Source organism: Eutrigla gurnardus (assembly GCF_963514095.1).
Source record: "Eutrigla gurnardus genome assembly, chromosome: 6".
Classification (NCBI taxonomy): Eukaryota; Metazoa; Chordata; class Actinopteri; order Perciformes; family Triglidae; genus Eutrigla; species Eutrigla gurnardus.
Window position 1 is genome coordinate 21,384,129 of NC_139920.1, and position 20,398 is coordinate 21,404,526.

The 20,398-nt window shown below is 42.6% G+C and overlaps 1 protein-coding gene across 1 annotated transcript; it reads left to right on the forward strand.

Annotated features, from left to right (window-relative positions):
- Positions 1-14,779: 14,779 nt before the first annotated feature.
- gsx2 (GS homeobox 2) lies at positions 14,780-16,272 on the forward strand. Its single transcript, XM_084011190.1, has 2 exons — positions 14,780-15,235; positions 15,554-16,272. The coding sequence occupies exons 1-2, from the start codon at positions 14,803-14,805 to the stop codon at positions 15,892-15,894; spliced, it is 774 nt and encodes a 257-aa protein (XP_083867316.1). The 5' UTR covers positions 14,780-14,802; the 3' UTR covers positions 15,895-16,272.
- Positions 16,273-20,398: the final 4,126 nt, after the last annotated feature.

Consider the following 20,398-nt stretch of genomic DNA (forward strand, 5'->3'; position numbering starts at 1 on the left):
TCCTCACCATGTCCAGCGTTCGTCCTCCCTAGAGGACATCAGCGTGTCCAGGGGTCGTCCTCACCGTGTCCAGCGTTCGTCCTCACCGTGTCCAGAGGTCCTCATCCCTAGAGGATATCACCGTGTCCAGAGGTCCTCCTCCCTAGAGTACATCACTGTGTCCAGGGGTCGTCCTCACCATGTCCAGCGTTCGTCCTCCCTAGAGGACATCACCGTGTCCAGGGGTCGTCCTCACCGTGTCCAGCGTTCGTCCTCCCTAGAGGACATCACCGTGTCCAGAGGTCCTCCTCCCTAGAGGACATCACTGTGTCCAGGGGTCGTCCTCACCGTGTCCAGCGTTCGTCCTCCCTAGAGGACATCACCGTGTCCAGGGGTCGTCCTCACCGTGTCCAGCGTTGGTCCTCCCTGGAGGACATCACGGTGTCCAGAGGACCTCCTCCCTAAAGGACATCACGGTGTTCAGCAGTTGTCCTCCCTGGAGGACATCACCGTGTCCAGAGGTCCTCCTCCCTAAAGGACATCACGGTGTTCAGCAGTTGTCCTCCCTGGAGGACATCACCACGTCCAGAGGTCCTCCTCCCTAAAGGACATCACGGTGTTCAGCAGTCGTCCTCCCTGGAGGCTGAACCTCCAGACTCCAGACCCCCTCCTCTCTACTTGTGTATGTAACCTCGCGCCTTAAGAAAACGTCTTATGGATTCAACAGAAATGCTCGTTCATCAACAGACACTTCTTTGTGATAAAGCACTTTTGTGTAAAGTCCTCTCTCCTTCATCAGCCCTTTTTTACCAAAAGATCCTCCACTGAGGTCTGTGTGTTTCTGGGATTTATATGTAGATCAGGTCTCGTATGAATAAAAAAAAAAAGATGCTCCTACTGTAGCAATGTCTTTTCTCCTTCCACACAAACATCTCTCACTCACACTTAAAACAAATTTACTCTCCCGGGCATTGTCACGCCCCAGAAGAGACTTTTTAAGAGTGTGTTTAGCATTCAGGTTTCGGTCATTCACTCTCCTCCGCCGTCCCGTCGCCGCCAAGAGATCTTTGTTCGGCCGCTCCTCTTCAAAACGTAGAGTGTCAGGAGGGGCGGGGGGATCGATTTGATTCTAATCGGACCATGAAAAGAACATGATCTAACTACTTTCAGTCCGGAGTATATTTAGACCCACCCCCCCTCCCAACCACCTCCACTTCAGTGCGTGCACAATGAAGCTGGCCAATTTGAAAAGCTTTGAATGTCTCGTCAATGACTTTGTGAATACAGAGCGAGAGAGATTTGGAGAGAGGGAGTGAGGAAAGCAGGAAAAAGGAGTAGGGAGGGGAGGGGAGGAGGGAGGTAGACATAAAAATTCCAAGAGTTGTTTAAGCGTGGGTGGGTTCATTTGCATGACAGCGCCATGTGAATACGAGTGACCTCTTGGACCGCCCCAGTGCTAGGCCGAGCTGCAGCCTGACGTGCAGGCTTTGACCCAGCTCATTGACTCTGAATGGATACTCTGTCAAAGGGAGGGACCTTGCAGCTCTCAGCCTGGACCGGCATCTGCAGACCTCCTGTTTGACACCCAGCTACCTCCATTTCCATACTCCTGTGCACACACACACACACACACATACACACACACACACACACACACACACACATTTACTGAACCATTAGGCAGACCGCTCTTATCGCCGACCCCCAGACCTGCGAGGAGTATCGCATTGAGGAGACGTAAACACCCACAGAAGCAGAGAAAACAACGCGCAGGCGACGGCAGGTGCAGCAAAGCCGCCTGCACGTGCAGACGCATCAACACGCTTCACTTGATGGCTCTATGATTTACTGCAACAGGCAGGTGAGAGGACACAGAGTGGACCGGGGGGGTGGTGGGGGTGGTGGTGGTGGCTGAGTGATGTAGTCTGCATACAAATCTGAGCAGCCCCCCCCCCCTCCCGAACTCCATACAAAGATGTGCAAACACAAAGCTCAGACAGCTTACAAACACGTTGCGTTTATGTGGCTGGCGGAGAGCTGGGACGGTGCAATCGGGCGCTCTGGGCCCTGACCTCCGCCTGCAAGGTGCGTTCAAAAGGATGCAAATGGTGCGTGTGCAAAATACTTTCAACGATAACAAAAAAAGAACTGCAATGAATGGCTGATGATGACATGGGTGATGAAGATTTTTGTTTTGTTGGAGAATCATTTAATAAAAATCTACGCATGGTGCCTTATGCTTCCAGAGGAGTCAAGATCTTTTGTGTTTATTCGCGTCACCCATCACCCAGAGGTGCTCAGTGAATTTCATTGAGCTGTATTATTAAACTATTTAGTTGTGATTTAATATCAATAACCAGATGAAAAGGATGCTGAAATAATTCCATAATGATGGTGATCAGTAAAAAGTGTGAAGTCATGCTTTGTTAGGTCTGTCTGCAAGACCACAACTTTTAAAACCCTTGTTTTCTGAATGGAGTCTGGTAGATGGATGCTAGGCTATGCTAACGTTGTGGCTGCTCCATCAACACTCCAAATAAGGTCATCTAGACATAAATACCTTGTTTGGACCACAGACAGTCTCTGGTCTCTCCACATAGTCTGGTCTGGTCTCTGGACTCATGTGAGCTACTATCATAGACCTCTTGGAGACCAAAGACCGCTATGATATGTTTAGTCTCCATTTCTTCACTGCGTTGTGGGAATTTCTTGCTCGAGTTGAAATATTTCAACATGAGCAAATAAGCGAATGAACAAGTTTGCCTGTATTCTGGTCTTTACATTGACTACAAAAGTGCCGGTTGGTGTGAACACCAAGCTATAAATTAAGATGACGGAAATCACTCCGCGTGTAATTTCCATTGTGGACTCTCCAGGTGAACGACACAGCTGCTAATTACTTCACATAGAAAGGTAGAAAGGATGTGGAACAGGCTGTGCAGCCAAAATGAGGGCCTTTTTAAAATACTGACTTTTAAATAATTTCAATCAATGACCTCTTTTGTGCGTGTTTATTATAAGGTCTGCCTGCATACGATTATGCAGGCTGTTATAAAAAGGAATAAAAAATAAAGTGAATAGAAAATGAAGGAATGTATGTATATATAAATAAAAGCATAAATTATTGAGGAATTATATTTTTAAAAAGTATGAAAGAATTTATAAAAGCACATTTCACATATATTTGTTAATTTATTTCTGTATACATTTACTAATATAATTATTGAAGTCTTTTTTTTGCATATCACTTACTTTAATCTTCTGTATGATATTTTTGCAGTATGTTAAGTAATTTATAAATCAATTAAAATGGTCTAAAACTAAACATTTAAAAATGATTATGTGGTTTTCATTCATTCGATTTCATTTGTAAATTTATTCATTTGTTTATTTCCACTGGATTTTTATTTATCGTCAATTACGAATAAATTGCAAAGGTCAACGTAAACAATGTGATGTGTTTCACTTTGATCTCTGAAAGGAATATGAAATAATATTCAATATTCTACTTAGTTTATTAAGGGGAAACAATAAAAAAGTGATCAGTTTAGATATTTTATGTTATTATACGTCCATAACAGAACTTTTAGTGCATAAAACATCCAAAATACACATTTAGGCGATTATTTTACTACTTTGTCTATTTGTGTAGATTTCACTTAAATTTCACCAAAAGTTAAAAAGTTAAAAGTTAAAAATAACACCTCACTCACATATTTAAACACTTTGCTCTACAAAGAATAATCGTCCTAATGTCAGACATCAACTGGGGAAGTTTCACACTGATATCAATAAATTAAGTTTTTGAGCCAGAAATCTCTCTACACTTTCATTCTTTCCATACTCTGAAGGTTTCTGCAGAGGAGTTTGTTCATATATCATTCATAGCCGCATGTATAACAACATGTTTTCACTCAAAACATGGAGAAAATCACATTTTTTTCCTCATTTATAGATTGATATAAAGAGATGTGTCAGAGCGTCTCCACTTAACAGTTTTTATTTAGCGTGTTTTTGTCAAGAAAATTGGTTCAAGATGGACTGACGTCACTTTCCAACATGAGTCGTTGCACATTTGAACCGAATCATACGAGTTAAGGAAGGACAGAACAAACCAGACCTGTTGAGATGCTGCTGCCGCTCGGATGCAGCTGCCCACCGAACACTCCAGCCAGTTCATGTGATGCCCCCGAACCCGCCGGCTGCACAATTAGCTGCCTGTTGGGTAATAAGCTCCCTCTGGGCTGAAATCATTTTATCAGGTTTATTTTCTGCTATTAAACCTTGTGACGCAGAAAGAACATCTGTCTGTTTGCAGCTGGAGAAAACACCAGTTGGCATTACTTTGATATCATTTTATCACATTTCGTGAATAATAATAATTATGATCAGAAGAATCAGTTACATTTTTTTTTTTTAAACCTGTCTCTTCAAAATATGAATCAAACACTGATACAAATGTTTCGGTAACACTTTCTATGAAGGACATGTATATAATGCATCATAAGCACATTTACAACAGATTATAATGCATTTATAAGGATTTATAAAAGTCTAATAAAGTCGCAGCAGGTACTGCTCATAAGTCCTCATAATGTGTTATAGAATCATACAATTTCTAATAAACTTATACAGTACATTGCTTTCACTTTACATAAAGGTCAAAGCGTATTATTGATGTTTCTAAGAAATGATTCCATTTCAGAAACTTCAGAAATGTTTAATCTGTTCCGACACATTAGAGCAGTTCTCTGTCTTTATAACTCAGGTTAGGTCGTTATAATGTGCTGTTTAACATCCAGGACTCAAACATTGGGCTGAACTTATAATACGTCTACTTATGTCCACCACTTATACCACTTCATACACCTTGTTATAAAGGTGTCTTGCATGATTATAAACATTTATAATAACTTTTATAAAGCCTCATAAATGCATTATAATGTGTTATACATGATGCATTATATATATACATGACCTTCATAGAAAGTGTTACCAAAACGGTTTCTTCCTCCGGGGGTTTTGAGAAGCTTTTGTCTTTGCTCTGAATTTAAACGACTGTGTGTGTGGCCGCCTGCTGCCAATCAACTATATAAATCTGATAATCCTCTCGCAAAGAGAATCACATGCTTTTATGTTAAATACAAGTGTTTCAGTGACGTCGGCTTGTGTGTTTTTTTAGCAGAACAGTGGGATGAATGTCAGTGAGCGCTGAAAACGCCAACAGCTGTGATGACGACTAGGAAAAGAAAATCACATCGATGCTTTCTTCATTGTCCAAATGAGCAGAATCAGTCTCAAATGGTTTCTGACAGCCCTCTCTCTCTTTCCCCGCTAACTTCCTTTAAAACTTTCGCCACGTCTTCCAAACAAATCACACTGTATTCACAATAATAGACAGAGCCGGCGTCTCAATTAAGAAACGCAGAGGCCTCCGCTTGACCTCGAGCATGGAGAGAAAAAAAAACGGATGTTGGAGCAACGAGCGAGCGGCCCGGGGAGACGCTAACGGGCGACGGTGAAAATCAACATAATGACAAAATCCGCTCAACGTGACACTTTCCCAAATCAATTTTAAATCTGAGCAGAGCACATAAATATGACAGCGTATCAGGGCCACTGTAGAGGGGGAAAAAAACAGAGACCAGAGATGTAGGCAATATTCTGAGAAAACGCAAATTTGCTCGTTTATAAAGTGGTGACTTTCCAGGCCCAGATGCTAACAACCAGCATTTATGCTAGCTAACTTCCCATGAATGTTGCATTTATTTTTCTAATTAATACATCCAGACGTGTGACAACGCCTTGTTAAGGTCCTCAGGGTGATGGCTGTTGATGGTTATTGTTGGTTTTATTTATCTGAGGTCAAATTGTCATCTTATGAGTGTTTATTGATCGGGGCGGTTGGGCTAAGATGCTAGTGGTAGCTTTCACTTGTTGTCATAGCAACGGCAAACATCCGGTCAAGCAACTTGTTTCCATCATCTATGACAAGTGAAAGCTACCGCTGGCATCTTAGCCCAACCGCCCCCGATCAATAAACGTACATAATATGAAAACCAACAATAACCTTCTGATGTATTAATTACAAAAATAAATGCGTACATTCATGGGAAGTTAGTTAGCATAAATGCTAGCATCATAATAAAGTAGCAAATTTGCCACTTTTTAAAACCACAAATTTGTATCTCTGAATATTGCCCCCCTCTCTCGGCTCCGTTTTTTTTTTTCTTCCTGAAGTGGCCCTTATACGCCGCTGTGCACAAATAACATTTATAGATAATAAATAAAAATCAAAAGTCCCTCTGAAAGCTCATATCTGTCCTCACTGGCTACAATAAGCATGAATAAGGCAAAAAAAGGGATGCTAATTAAAACTAAAATAAAAGGTTCCCGGGTGCGTTAGCGACACGCTGAGTGGATGCGAGATGTAATTCAGCCGAGGTTGTTATTGTGAAAGTTGTGAAGAAACAAAAGGAAGTGTGATTGACAGGTATAAGGTGGGGATGAAACACTTTTGGTCTGTTTGCTCCTTCACAGGCTGGTAAACAGAGGACGGAGGGATCGCGGCCCAAGTCTATTCACGGCATCGGTGCGGCGACAAAAGACGCGGCCCCGGACACACATTCCAGCCCGCTTCCGCTCCAGCACACAAGCTCAATCCCCCGGGATTTCCCCTTTCAAGATGGGAGAAAAAGGGCTACAATATCACCTTTAGTTGGGAGGTCGGGGTGACCGGCGGCGGGTGGAGGGACTCCTGCCATTCACGTCTTTGAAACGTTTCCTGATTTAGGTTTTCAGGGGGAAGTCAGGGTCTCTGGGAGCAGAGGGGGGCGTTCAGGTTCTGCTTGAAGGTTTATCTCCATCAATAAAAAACCACAGCTGGTTTCGATTTGAGAGTTTGAGTCGGAGTTGTGTCAACGATGTCGCCGGAAATATCCAACAACAATATGTTGTTGATGTTTCTGAACCAAAAATATGATGCACAATAACACGTGGTTAACCTTTTCAAAGCTAACTTTTGGTTAGGCAACTAAACAACAATAATATAACTGCCCTTAGTGGCCATACTTAACGTCACCTTACAATGTTCATAACAAGATTTAAGCAAACGTTTGGTTTTAGTGTCACACTGGACACAAACAGAGGTCTCCTGGGTGAAAGTTGTGTGTTTGTTCAACCCATTCAACAACCCTTCTCACCCACACTTAGTGGACTTTCTTGCTTGTTCTACTCATTATTAAATCATGTAACTTTCAAAAACACTTTCTCTGACCGAATGCAGAAAAAGACATATTTGCTTTTTTTGGTCATTGGACATATTTATGGTTTGCAGGAAAACACAATGCCACCTGGTTATTGTTTTTGAAATAACTGGTTAGCTTAGGACACAAACAGCGGTTGGCTGGGTGAAAGTCCTGTGTTTGTCTGACGCACCTTAATGGATTAAACCACATAATAAAGTCGATATTAAATCACTATCATGATATGAGATTAGTTATCATCTATCGTTATATGGTAATACATGCATACATGTTGTCTTTTCTGGTCTTAAAAGCTGCATTACAGTAACCTGATGGATTCTTCTTACCAAACTATTATAGCAACATCATCAAAACTTTACTTTAAATATCTTGTAAAAGCACCATTCCTACATTAATTATAATCATGCTGTGATTTGAAATTGTTTTATTTTATTTGCGTTGTAATATGCTGCTGCCTTGGTCCAGGACACTCAATTAGGGCTTTTTCCTGGTTAAATAACTAAAATAAACAGAAATATTTATAGAAGTATTTGCTAATAAAAGATCCCAATATTTAATTTTCTCCACAACGCCCAGCCCTACATTGTAACTTTCAACAACTCCTGCTCAATGTTCTACATCTCTTGTGACCGAATGCAAAACAAACAAAAAAAACAAATCAACGTTCACGTACAACACCAACATTTTTTCTTGACGTCTGTGTAGACGAGCATTGTCTTTAGGCATATACAGTAAAATGAGTCTTTCTCAACACAAATAATTTGGGTTAAAAGAAAGAAAGGCCGATCATTAACGAAGACAAAACAGCATCTTGATGCTCCTGCAGACCAGCGAGGGTCACAAATAACGAGTCCTTGCAGCCGACGGCCACTGCAACACTCCGACCGCGGCCTCCCATCACAAAGAGGATGTAATCTCGGGACGATTTGACAACTCGAGCAAGAAAAGATTGAAATAAGGGCTGCTCTCTCTGTGCTGCCTCTGTAATGGCATTTGCTTAGTCTTTTGGAAACAACAGAGGAGGCAGGGGGACAAATGGGTGTGGGGGGCTGGAACAATGAGCTCTAATAAAGACCTTTCTCCGGGGAACTTAACCGTGATCGGCGTCACCATCGCTCGGCGTTTATCTCGTTTTTCGAAAGGTTGGTTTAATTGTGCCGAGTGCAGACGCGTCCTCATGCTGGCGGCGTGGAGTGTGGACGTCCTAGACCGCCGCAGAGGGGCACACTTCAGTCTGGAGTGTCTGGTCTGAGCCGCTCCGCCGTGAGACTAGAGGAGCGTCTCCCCTAATTAGAGGGGAGCCAGGGCCCGGGACGCCTCTGTAGGCCAGCAACGGGGTCCTCGCCTCGGCTTTGTTCACCAGCTCCCTCCTCCAACGCCGAAGCTGTCACTTTGCTTTTCTATAGGATGGAGACTTCACCAAATAACACAAACGGAGAGCAGAGGAGCTGCAAACACAACAATCAGTGTTCAAAGCGTCTCATGATTCTGGTTTTAAGCGCTCATATTGATACCGATACCTGGATTTTCTGTATTGGCACCGATCCGATACCCGATGTTTTCCGCCCACATCAGGCATTACTTTAACATCACTCTCCTAACTTTACAGACAAAATGTAACAAAAGAATGTCCATTTAACGATTCATGATTTAAAAATGTAAATTTTACTCGTCAAACAAGTCTCGGTGAACTACTCTCGTGTCGCACGACATACGTCACCAACTCAGCCGTTAGCTTATCTAGTTAGCTAGCTACCTAACTAGCTACGTTCCATTACTAACATTATCTTGTCTTGCTAGCTAACTTAACTACGTTCCATCACTAATGTAACGTTATCTTGTCTTGCTAGCTAACTTAGCTACATTCCATCACTAATGTAACGTTATCTTGTCTTGCTAGCTAACTTAGCTACATTCCATCACTAATGTAACGTTATCTTGTCTTGCTAGCTAACTTAGCTACGTCCCGTGACTAATGTAACATTATTTTAGCTGATGTGTTTTAATCCAGCGACTCTTTTTATTAGCAGGAAGAGAAAGAAGGAGACCTGTAGTTAGCGTGAGTAACGTTACATCCTGGTACCGAACACACGGAGAGAGAGAGAGAGAGAGAGAGAGAGAGAGACGCGGCTTATAATTTATTTTTTACGACAAACTTTAACATTAAACTTTCTTGATGTTCAAAATTGAAATTGACAAACATAATATGTGTAATTCATGGCATGGGGTTTAAAAAAGTATTTTCCTCTCGACTTTGACTTCCGTTCATGTTTTTTTCCAATCTAAAAGTTTCCCGTGGCGGTCCACCGGAAAGGGGTGGGGCTTCTTGTCTCCACCTATTGACAAACTTCCTGCTGCGAGACACTTTAAAGGAGACTGCTTCTCTTTGTTTATCCCACTCCTCTGTCACGGTGTTTTAAAACGTAATTATTTCCAACTCATTTTTGCATAGAAACCTAATTATTCACCGCAATATAAATTAGATCTCACATTCATGTGCGAAAAAAAAACGCAAGCCTCCCCGAAAAAAAAACCCTCCTGCAAGCAGGACGCCATTCAAAACCTCCTTTTTCTCTCTCTCTCTCGCCCCGCTCCCCTTTTCTCTGCGAAAACCCATGAGATGGAGAGCGGGCCACTGCAGCTGCTATTCACAAGCAGATAATTGTTAATGAAAAGTCATTGCGTGGCATTATGTTGTCCGCGGCATCATTGTTCATTTTCCCCCCAGCGGCCATTGAGATCTATACGGAGGACCAGAGTGTTTCCTTTTGAGTTTCGGTATTCAGGATCTGTTGCCTGGTAACTGATAAAGGGGGCAAATCATCCACTGTATTGGCCAAGATGGGCCGCAGACTGGCCCTGCACGACAATGACGAGGTTTGTAAAAAGGCGTTGAAACAAGTTAATGACGCTTGTTCAACAAAACGTTAATGGACTTCTTCACGCTATAATATGGCATGGGATGCGGCGTGAATGAGGGGTGGAGGGGAGGGGGGGGGATTCGGCAACGCACTTTTACAAGTTTGTGTGTTTTTACTACGGGGAGGAGCTGCACACGCACACACACACACATGCACACACACACACACACACACACACACACACACACACACACACACACACACACACACACCTTTCCCACCTCTCTGATGCTCAATCTTGAAATATTGTTTTTCCATCGAGGAGATGAAACTTACACGAAGAGAATAAACCTGTTTTTTTTTTTTTAAATCCTCCCTATTTAAACTTAATTTTCCTGTTATTGAATGGGCCGGTGATTAATTGCCCATCAGGCTGAATTGAAAAGAGGGTGAATGGTGGAGGGTAACCGCTGCACTATAAAGTCCCACAAACATTTGCAGAGAAAGAAAGAAAGAAGAAGAAGAAGAAGAAGACGACGGCATTGTAGAAGAAAAATGTAAATAGAAGAAGAAGAGGAAGAAAAAGAAGAAGAGAGCTTTACATATTTCTCAAATTCTCCCCCTCCTGTTTAAAAAATAATAATCTAACGTTTAAACAGTGAGTGATACAGCACCGACCCCCATTTGTTGCTCAGGCTTTCTTAACCGACAGACGAAGAAAAAAAAGAAAAGAGAAAGTGCAGCCCTGTCACCCCGAGCAGAATAAAGGGAATCAAAGGATTTTTTTCCCTTAAATGGACTAATTTTCTCCTTGAATTATGAAAGTAATGGCGAGGTAACAGCCTGTGCTCAGTACCCGACGGCTTAACGCTTCCTAAATCCTTCCACGTGGCTCCACTAGTCCTGGCAATTAGGCCTCATTATAGCCTCATAAAGGCTCTCATTTGTGGGATTACTTAACAGACAATGAAATTTTATCGTGCAGAATTATGGAAAAATAATATTAGAGCTTGCATGGTGTGTTGAGGGCGCGCGCCATGCATCATTCCGCTTGGTTTGCTCCCCCCCCCTCTCCTCTTGTTTCAGACTGTTATCTGCACCATAACAACTCTGCATCTTCCCTGTCAAACGCTGGAGTCACTTTATTAGAGCAATTACTGTCCGTGTGACAGACATGTTTGTTTTTGTTGGGATTTTTTTTTCATCATTACTCTGGTTAGATTTTAAACGCTTTCTAATTCTTTTGAAAGACTGCATTTTAACTCACACACCTCGTTAAACGCTTTGGGTTTTTTGATAGAATCGCTTCACGGTGAGGGTTAGGGTTCACGACTCGTCATGAATTCATGCACGACTCGGAGCACGAGTTGTTTCACGTACTACGTCGTGAACGGTCAGGAAAGCCAAGTTAATGCGTATTCAGACCTGTGGTTAGCTGCTTTGTTACGATTTGGGGAGAAATATTTACATAAATGTTGCACTACGATCTCGGTTCGATTTGTATTCGGACTGGAGTCGGGACAACGCAAACAAAAACTTTGCCACGTGCTTGCAAACTATTTTGTGATTGGTCAGAATTTTTTCGGGACATTTGAAATTATCTCGGAGCAGTCGCCCTGGTTACTATCTTGTTCAAATCCCCCAAATATAATTTCCGACAGTGTGTATACACAATACTAGCTTCATGATGACTGCTAGCTAAATCCTGGACGTAAACTAGGTAAACGTAACGCATCAATTGTTGCGAAAGTGCAGTAGTCGACTTTACGTTAATATTATTTTTTTGTGTTCAACATACAGCAGCAATCTATCGGTTTGTGGGTTGGTTGCATTCTCACCCCAAACAAACAACAATCGATCCCACGTGAAACCCCCAACTCTAGGAGGTCTTGGTCCGGTTGATTTGGGTTTCAAACAGAGTGCCGTGTTCAGATCTGGTAAAATGAACTGGTCTAGTGGGGAAACGCTCCAGGTTTCGGAACAAAGCGCTAACTCTGAATACGGCCTCAAGCATCGTGACTTCTGAGTTATTCTTCATTGTCCACAGGCGACCATTGCACATGTATCCTGTAGGTCAACAGATTTTTATAAATACAAGCATTTATAAAAATGTGTTGACCTGATAATACAAGCATTTATAAATATTCAGCGAAAAAATTTTATACTCTCGCGTGAAACTCGTGTGACAGCATCGGCTGGGTAAACACGGAAGTGGCGTCTGCGCAGCGTAGCGTTAGCAGCAGAGGATAGAAGCTATCAGGCAAGTGTTCTTTTAAATAAACTCCCGGTGTACTTACAAACTTTCAAACGGCTCGTTTTGTGAGTACAGACCCTGTGTGTACTACTGCAGAAGTTCGGTAACATTCCATGCATTATTAGTGGGGTCATTTATGAGATATACAAGATGTACCATCGCGCCAGTAGGAAGCCATTCCGCTGATCGCCCTATCTTGACCAATGCTGACCATCGCTAAAAATGCTTCTGAGGGGGTATTTGGCTGGATGTCATGGTGGAAATGATCTAGGGTGCATTTTACTCTGAACCATCACTTTAACTTTTGTGAATGACAGTTAGGTTTAGGCAACGAAACCTCGTTACATTTAAAAGAAAAACTTCAAGGTCAGACTTTAGGAAATGAGAAAATGCTCTGTGTTGTTGGACCTGTTCCCCCCCCCCCCCCCGCCGCCGCCGCCCACCATAAGTAGTCTCTCAGTACGCAATACTACTACTACTACAACTAGTATACTACTACTTTCTATCTGCATTGTAGTCGTGCTGAGCTACACAAATGGACAATTTGTGTCCTTGTACATGAAACCAATAGAATGTCCCTTTAACTTAGAAGATACGAACATTAATTACTCAGAAAGCACGATGAGTAAGATGTACTGTTGCTGCATAATTAATGTACAGTTCTTGCAAATAAGATATTATTTATTCTTGTACATTCCTGACAGCCAAGGTAAATATATATATATATATATATATTTAATTTAAATATACTTGGTATTCGTCTATGTGCACATGTGGTTAGTGTACTGAAGTGTGCTATTTACGGTTAGAATAGTGATATATATTTAGTGCTACTATTAAGATACACTTAAATATACTTCAGTACATCTTGTTTACGAATTACTAACAAATGTAATATTTTATATTCAAAGAATATTTTAAGCCATGTTTCAGATAACTGTTAACACTTATAATATACAGTATATGTATATATATATATATATATATATATATATATATATATATATATATATATATATATATATAAAATACATTTACAATTTAATCAAAATTTAAAATATAACTTACTACCATGTGGAATAACTGTTAACGTCATGTAAAAAACTATTCAAATACATGTAAAGTTTAAGGCAAGTTTATTTCTAAAAGGTTTTTCTTTTTTTAAATTATTATATTTAATATATTTAAGTGCATCTTATTTGTGTCTGAAAATAGAGCAGTGAAGTACACTTGAGTCTACAAGAGGATAAAACATGGCACACTTTTACTATACTAAGTATATATAAATTAAGCACATACTTTTGTTAAACCTACATTAAGTCTACTTTGGTGTACTTTTTTAAGTACTTAATGAATTAATTCTTGCTTTTTTCCACACATGAATTCATAATAATTCATGTACTCTCACCATTAAAGTGTTTATTTAAAGAAAAGAAAAAACAGTGACGTATTTGAAAGTTTGGGAGCAACAACAGGCTTATCCCGCTCGGGGAAGAGCCCGGTCCGGTGTGGACAGTCTGCACCAGCAGCCTCCGTCTGAAGGTCCGAGGCGTTACAGCAGATGAAAGCATGGAGGCTAAACCTGCCGGTGACCCGCCCCCGGGGATCAAACTCGCTAATTATTGTCACAAGATGAGGGATTAAACGCATTTCTGGAATAGCTGCCTGTTTACCCCCGCACAGAGCGGCCATTATAAACACTTTCTAATTGAATCCTAATCGCCATCGAATAACCGCGGCCCAGACTCGCCATCGCTTCATAATTCTTTAATTGCTAGACGTGAGACCCTGGACCAACCGGATTCACAAGTATGACCACGGCCGCGCGCGCGGGGGGGGGGGGGGGGTGGTCGCGTGCGCAATTCCTCAAATGGCACTAAAAAAGTAGGTCTGGATCGAGTCCATCATATGGCTTGGACGTATTACGCAGTAAAGAATGGACACATTTAATCGATATACTGAAATGTATTTCTGTTTCTGTTGCACCTGCTTCAACAGGTTCCTCTCATGCACGTTTAATACTTTTTAAATGATGATGCCATTTCTAATTTCTACAATTTCAGATTTATATCTAAAAGTCCAAACCATAAATTAAAAAATGTGTGAAAAAATATTGTTTTTGTTCAATTTTAAAAACAGACATTCGGTTTGAGTCTGTTGGAGAAAACATTTCACACAACAGCACATGAATATATATTTGTTTAAATGTTGGTTGTATTGTTCTAGAGCTCCATAGTTTTCTCTAAATGCGGGGATAAAAAGAGACACATCTTCCAGGTTGTGATTGGAGGCCCGGGGAGACGTCACGTGGTTTGGGTCGCTGACAGTATAAACCCTTGGAGCCGGGTGCGCACGTGGGTGACGCTGCAGGGCCAACCCTCTTCGGGGTCCCTTTTGTTGAACCATCAAACATAAGCACCTTTGGAGTTCCCGAGGGGTTCAGATGAGAGACGGTTATCATCTTGCTCGCGGAGAGATACACTTCATCAGCGGCGCAGCCATGTCGAGGTCTTTCTACGTCGACTCTCTCATCATCAAGGACGCGGTGCGACCGGGACCGGTGGAGCACCCGGGACAGGACTTTCTCATCCCCATCAGCATGCACTCGCCGAGCATGATGACGGTCACCGCGCCGGTGTGCCCGTCCAGGAAGACGGGCACTTTCTGCGTGTGCCCGCTGTGCGTCACGTCCCACATCCACTCCTCCCGCGGCGGCATTCCCATGCTGAAGAGCCACTTCCCCGGCGCGGAGGCTCAGTACTGTCAGAGGATAGCGCATCAGCAGTCACCTGGGCTCGCGCACCCGGGACACACACCTGTCTGCACGCCCACCTTCAGCGTCACAGACCCCAGGAGATACCACTGTCTTTCTATTGGTGAGCCACCTGTTCGCTTCTCTCGAAACTGTTCGGCACCGTTTACTCTGAAAACCACCAGCGCGCTCTCGTCCTGCTCCATGTGAAAAGTGTCCTGGGATAACGTTTGTTGTGATATGAGACTATAGATACACTATACAATAAGATTTAATTGAAACTGAACCTGTTGTTGCACCTTTAGGCAGTTCGGTGAATGTAAACGCTCCGACTTTTACGCGCGATGATTTACGCTCGACTTTTACGCGCGATGTTTTGTGCCATCTGTGCTCGAGTTTAGACTTAAAAAGCCTAAATGTGTGTCTGTGTTTCTCCCAACAGGCGCCTCCGACAACAGTCACATACAGAACGGCAAGAGGATGCGCACGGCGTTCACGAGCACGCAGCTCCTGGAGCTGGAGCGGGAGTTTTCCACGAACATGTATCTGTCGCGGCTCCGGAGGATCGAGATCGCCACGTATCTGAACCTGTCGGAGAAGCAGGTGAAGATCTGGTTTCAGAACCGCCGGGTGAAGCACAAGAAGGAGGGCAAAGCCACGCAGAGGAGCGCGCACAGTGGTTGCAAGTGCACGACCGGCCACACGGACTACTCGAGGTCAGAGGACGAGGAGTCCCTGTCTCCGGCCTCCGCGTCGGAGGAGAAAGAGGTGTCGCCCATCTGAGAGCAAAGCGACCCCCCTCCCCTTCATAATATCCCCCTGCTGCTGCTGCCTTGCACTTCCTCCTTCACGCAAACTCTGGGCAAAAAAAAACAAATCCTGCATGAAATCTGAGAAGCAGTGTTAAAGAAATGACACTTTCATGTTCACCCCGCTTCTGAATTAAAAAGGAAGAAAAATAAAATGTGAATTTTGTTGTTACATGACCGACATTCTCTCCCAGTACATGTCTGCAACTTATACCGCCTGCTGTCCCATCACTGTCGGTCAGGTCGTGCGCATTAAAGCCCTTAGAAATAGAAAAAAAAGGCCCGTGTGGAACCTGAACCCAACACTTTGTAAACTATGTATATGTGTATTTATTGTAATAAAAAAACCGAGTTGACCTAAGAAGTTGTAAGTGTATTGATTTGATCACTGATGTGCTCACTGATTATAAGCAAATATATTTATTTTTTTGCATTAATATATAAATAAATGGCATTTACTGCATTTGAAAAAATATGAAAACACTCTTATTAAATATTACCAATATAACAGGAAGCACTAAAAGTGCACTGAATAAAATAGTCCTGTCAGAACTTTTGGAGTAAATGAGTGGACACATGATGTGAAACACCTTTCAGTGTAATGAAATGCGATGAAAACATAACTCCATCTTTAAAAAAAATAGACATTTGGATGAATTTCTCTGACGCAGTTTGAATTAAAAAAAAAAAAAACATTTCTCAGTTGGACAGTTTCTAACTTTCCACTCGTGCACAAAAGCTAATGATTTCTGCACACGTGCACGTTAACCACGAGAGCTTCCACTGCAGCTTTTACAACATAACACTTCCAACTTCCCGTCCATCAATCGACAGCTATTATTATTATTATTTAGCTGTCATCGCGGTGTTTAGAAGTTGTTTACGCGCGACGATACAAGGCGACCAACCCAACAAGAACGGAGTGAGCTATGGAGATGTAGCTGCAACGTCTCCTTAGATCGGACCACAAAAGGGTACCCGATAACGCCCCCGGGGAGCAGCCAATAGTCCATTAATGTTCACTTTTCAATAGATTTTCGTTGTCCAAAGCGAGTTTAATTGCGTTTTCGGGTCCCACGTCGGTTGATTATGCTTCCATTGCTGGAAAAAAAACCCACAGAACGGGGGGATATATAGAAGTGGGCAAAGGCTTTGACAGGTTAGATTGTCCTGCCTTGGGACTCGCATTTAGCCGGAGACCCCCCGACGGCTGCGCGCTCACAGCGCTTTGAGGGACAGCTACAGGGTTCCTCCGAGCGACAGAGAACGATTTAGTCACTGTTTCATTAGGCACTATTTGAACCTTTCAACCTACGGTGAATTAAAAAGAGGGGGGGGGGGGGGGCAACATTCGAATGGAAACTGAGGAGGGGGGGATTAGGTGGGAGGGGCCACTGGAAATTAGTTGACGCCTAATTTAACTCGTTTCTGTCAGAGTTTGGGATACATTCCTAATTGAGAGGGGAAGCAGGTGAAGTTTTGGTCCCACGCAGACCCATTCAGAGCGCGAATAAATGGTCCCCTTTCACGTCCCGCTGGTGATCATATATTATTTGGGGGGAAAGCCACCTAATGAATATATATTGAAGTTGCTATTAATCGAATTAGAGTTCGCTTGCAGGTGTGAAAGACCAGTGCAGCATTTAAAGCGATTAACAATAGAATAAACTGTCCCCCCCACCCCCATTCCAGAAACCCCCCTCCCCTTTGAGCCCCACAGGACGTGACCTCGGACTGTAAAGGCCTCTATAATGGGGCTGCAGCTTATTATGAGAGTGGATCCGTTTGTCCAGGTGGACATCTCTCTGAGCAAAAAAAAAAAAAAAAAACTTCTGATCACATCAAACAAAAAATAATGCAAAGCAGAGTAAATGTCCACAATGAAAGAGACACTGCAGAGAGAGAGAGAGAGAGAGAGAGAGAGAGAGAGAGAGAGAGAGAGAGAGAGAGAGAGAGAGAGACCACCATTGAAAAAGTGGCAATTACGCATGACAAAAGACAATTAATAAGAGCGCTTTTCAGCCGGTTGCAGCTGCTGTTTCATGCGGAGAGATGGAGGCAGAGAAGAAGCTGAAGTGTTGGTGTGAGAAGAGGGGATGTCTTTTTTTTTTTTCCTTCTCCCCCCCTAAACGAAGAGACGTGCACTTTACTCGTGAATCAGTGGTGTAATATATAATCCTCCCTAAACGCGGCCCGGCTGAGGACGGGGAGACGAGGAAGATCCGTCTTCTGTGGAAACTGTCGAATTAACGACACTTTGCTGGGAGCCGTTTTAAACCTCCCACGTTTTACAAACCTGTGGTCTTTTTTTGTTTGTTTTACAGTCAAACGATGATGGTGGCCTGCTGCATAGTATCAAGCCACAGCTGTTAGATTTGGGGTTAGTATACTCATCACTCTCTGCCTTATTTCTCTGCTGTTATTTATGATGGAATATTCTAACCAGCAGCAGAAAGGTCAAAGTCTTATAAAGGTACTTCATGTTACTCATTAGGTGATTCCTGGTTGTGCATGTTTGCCAACTAGGCCTATCACAGGGTTTACAAGATATATTATAGATATAATATATTATAAAAAATAAATGAAGCAAACCAATAGAAACTATCTGGACAACTCAAGGAACCAGAAGATAGATGGATGGATGGATGGATGGATGGATGATAGATAGATAGATAGATAGATAGATAGATAGATAGATAGATAGATAGATAGATAGATAGATAGATAGATAGATAGATAGATGGATGGATGGATGGATGGATGGATGGATAGATGGATAGATGGATAGATGGATAGATGGATAGATAGATAGATAGATAGATAGATAGATAGATAGATAGATAGATAGATAGATAGATGGATAGATGGATGGATGGATGGATAGATGGATAGATGGATAGATGGATAGATAGATAGATAGATAGATAGATAGATAGATAGATAGATAGATACTGTGTGATTCTGTCATGTAATTATGGACAAAACACCTCTGAGGAATGTCTATCTACGTGATGGATAAAGGGGTCCAACATGGTACTAACAAGGTGTACCTCATAAAGTGGCCGGTGAGTGTATATAAATATAAATTAAATCACATTTCATATATATAAATACTTGTCTGTTTAAATTAACATATTTGAGACCGTGCCGTTTCCCTTTTTGCTGATGAAAACTCACCGTTACTAGTTGAGAGTTCTCCTCGTGGCCTTTGAGTTCCCACGATCCCCCATGATGCTTCAGGGAGGTCAAGGCTCCTGAAAAAAAGACGGGATCATGTTATTGATCGTGTTCATATATTATTTCAATAAATATATAAATAAAATAAAATATAAATAAGTAAATCGATGAGTCAGAGTGGTTCGGTTGGGAGGAGAACACTGGTCAGACTGGTACGGACACATTTCAGCACAACGGAGAGCTCCTAGAGGGACGGCTGGCCAGAGGCCACAGACACACAGACAGACAGACACTGACAGACAGTATGGGCAGACAGACACGGAAAAACACGGAGAGACAGATATGGGCAGACAGACAGACATACAGAGGGGCAGACAGACATGGACGGACAGACAGACAGACAGACAGAGGGACATACAGAGGGGCAGACAGACATGGACGGACAGACAGACAGAAGAACATACAGACAGAGGGACAGACAGACAGGGATGGACAGACAGAGGGACATACATACATGGACTGACAGACAGACAGACAGAAGAACATACAGACAGAGGGACAGACATACATGGATGGACAGACAGACTGAGGGACAGACCGACAGGGATGGACAGACAGACACAGGCAGAGGGACATACAGACAGACAGAGGGACATACAGATATGGATGGACAGACAAACAGAGGGACATACAGACAGAGGGACAGACATGGATGGACAGACAGACAGACAGACAGACATGAACAGACAGAGAGAGGGACAGATAGATGAACAGACAAGGACAGACAGACGGACATACAGATATGGACGGACAAACAGAGGGACATACAGACAGAGGGACAGACATGGATGGGCAGACAGACAGGGACACAGACAGACATGTACAGACAGACAGAGGGACAGATAGATGAACAGACGAGGACAGACAGACGGACATACAGACATGGACGGACGGACAGACAGACAGACAGACAGACAGGTGCGGTCTGCTCAGACTTCTCCATGCTGTGTTGCATGTCGTCGTGCACTCTGACCTGCGATGCTGAATGAACTCTTAATCACAGACTTGTAAGTCTGAGAGACACAGAAATGAAACCCATCCTGACCTGACGAACAACTTTTATACAACTTTTAAACAACACAGAATTATAAGTTTACAGAGTTGAAGAGTCGCCATGGCGATGTTGGATGGTAGATATGTTGCTCCTCTCTGAGTTTAAGGCCGATAGTTTAGACACACGAAGGATCAAATTATCCAATAAATGCTCAATTTCTTTAATATCTAATGTATGTATCGAATGT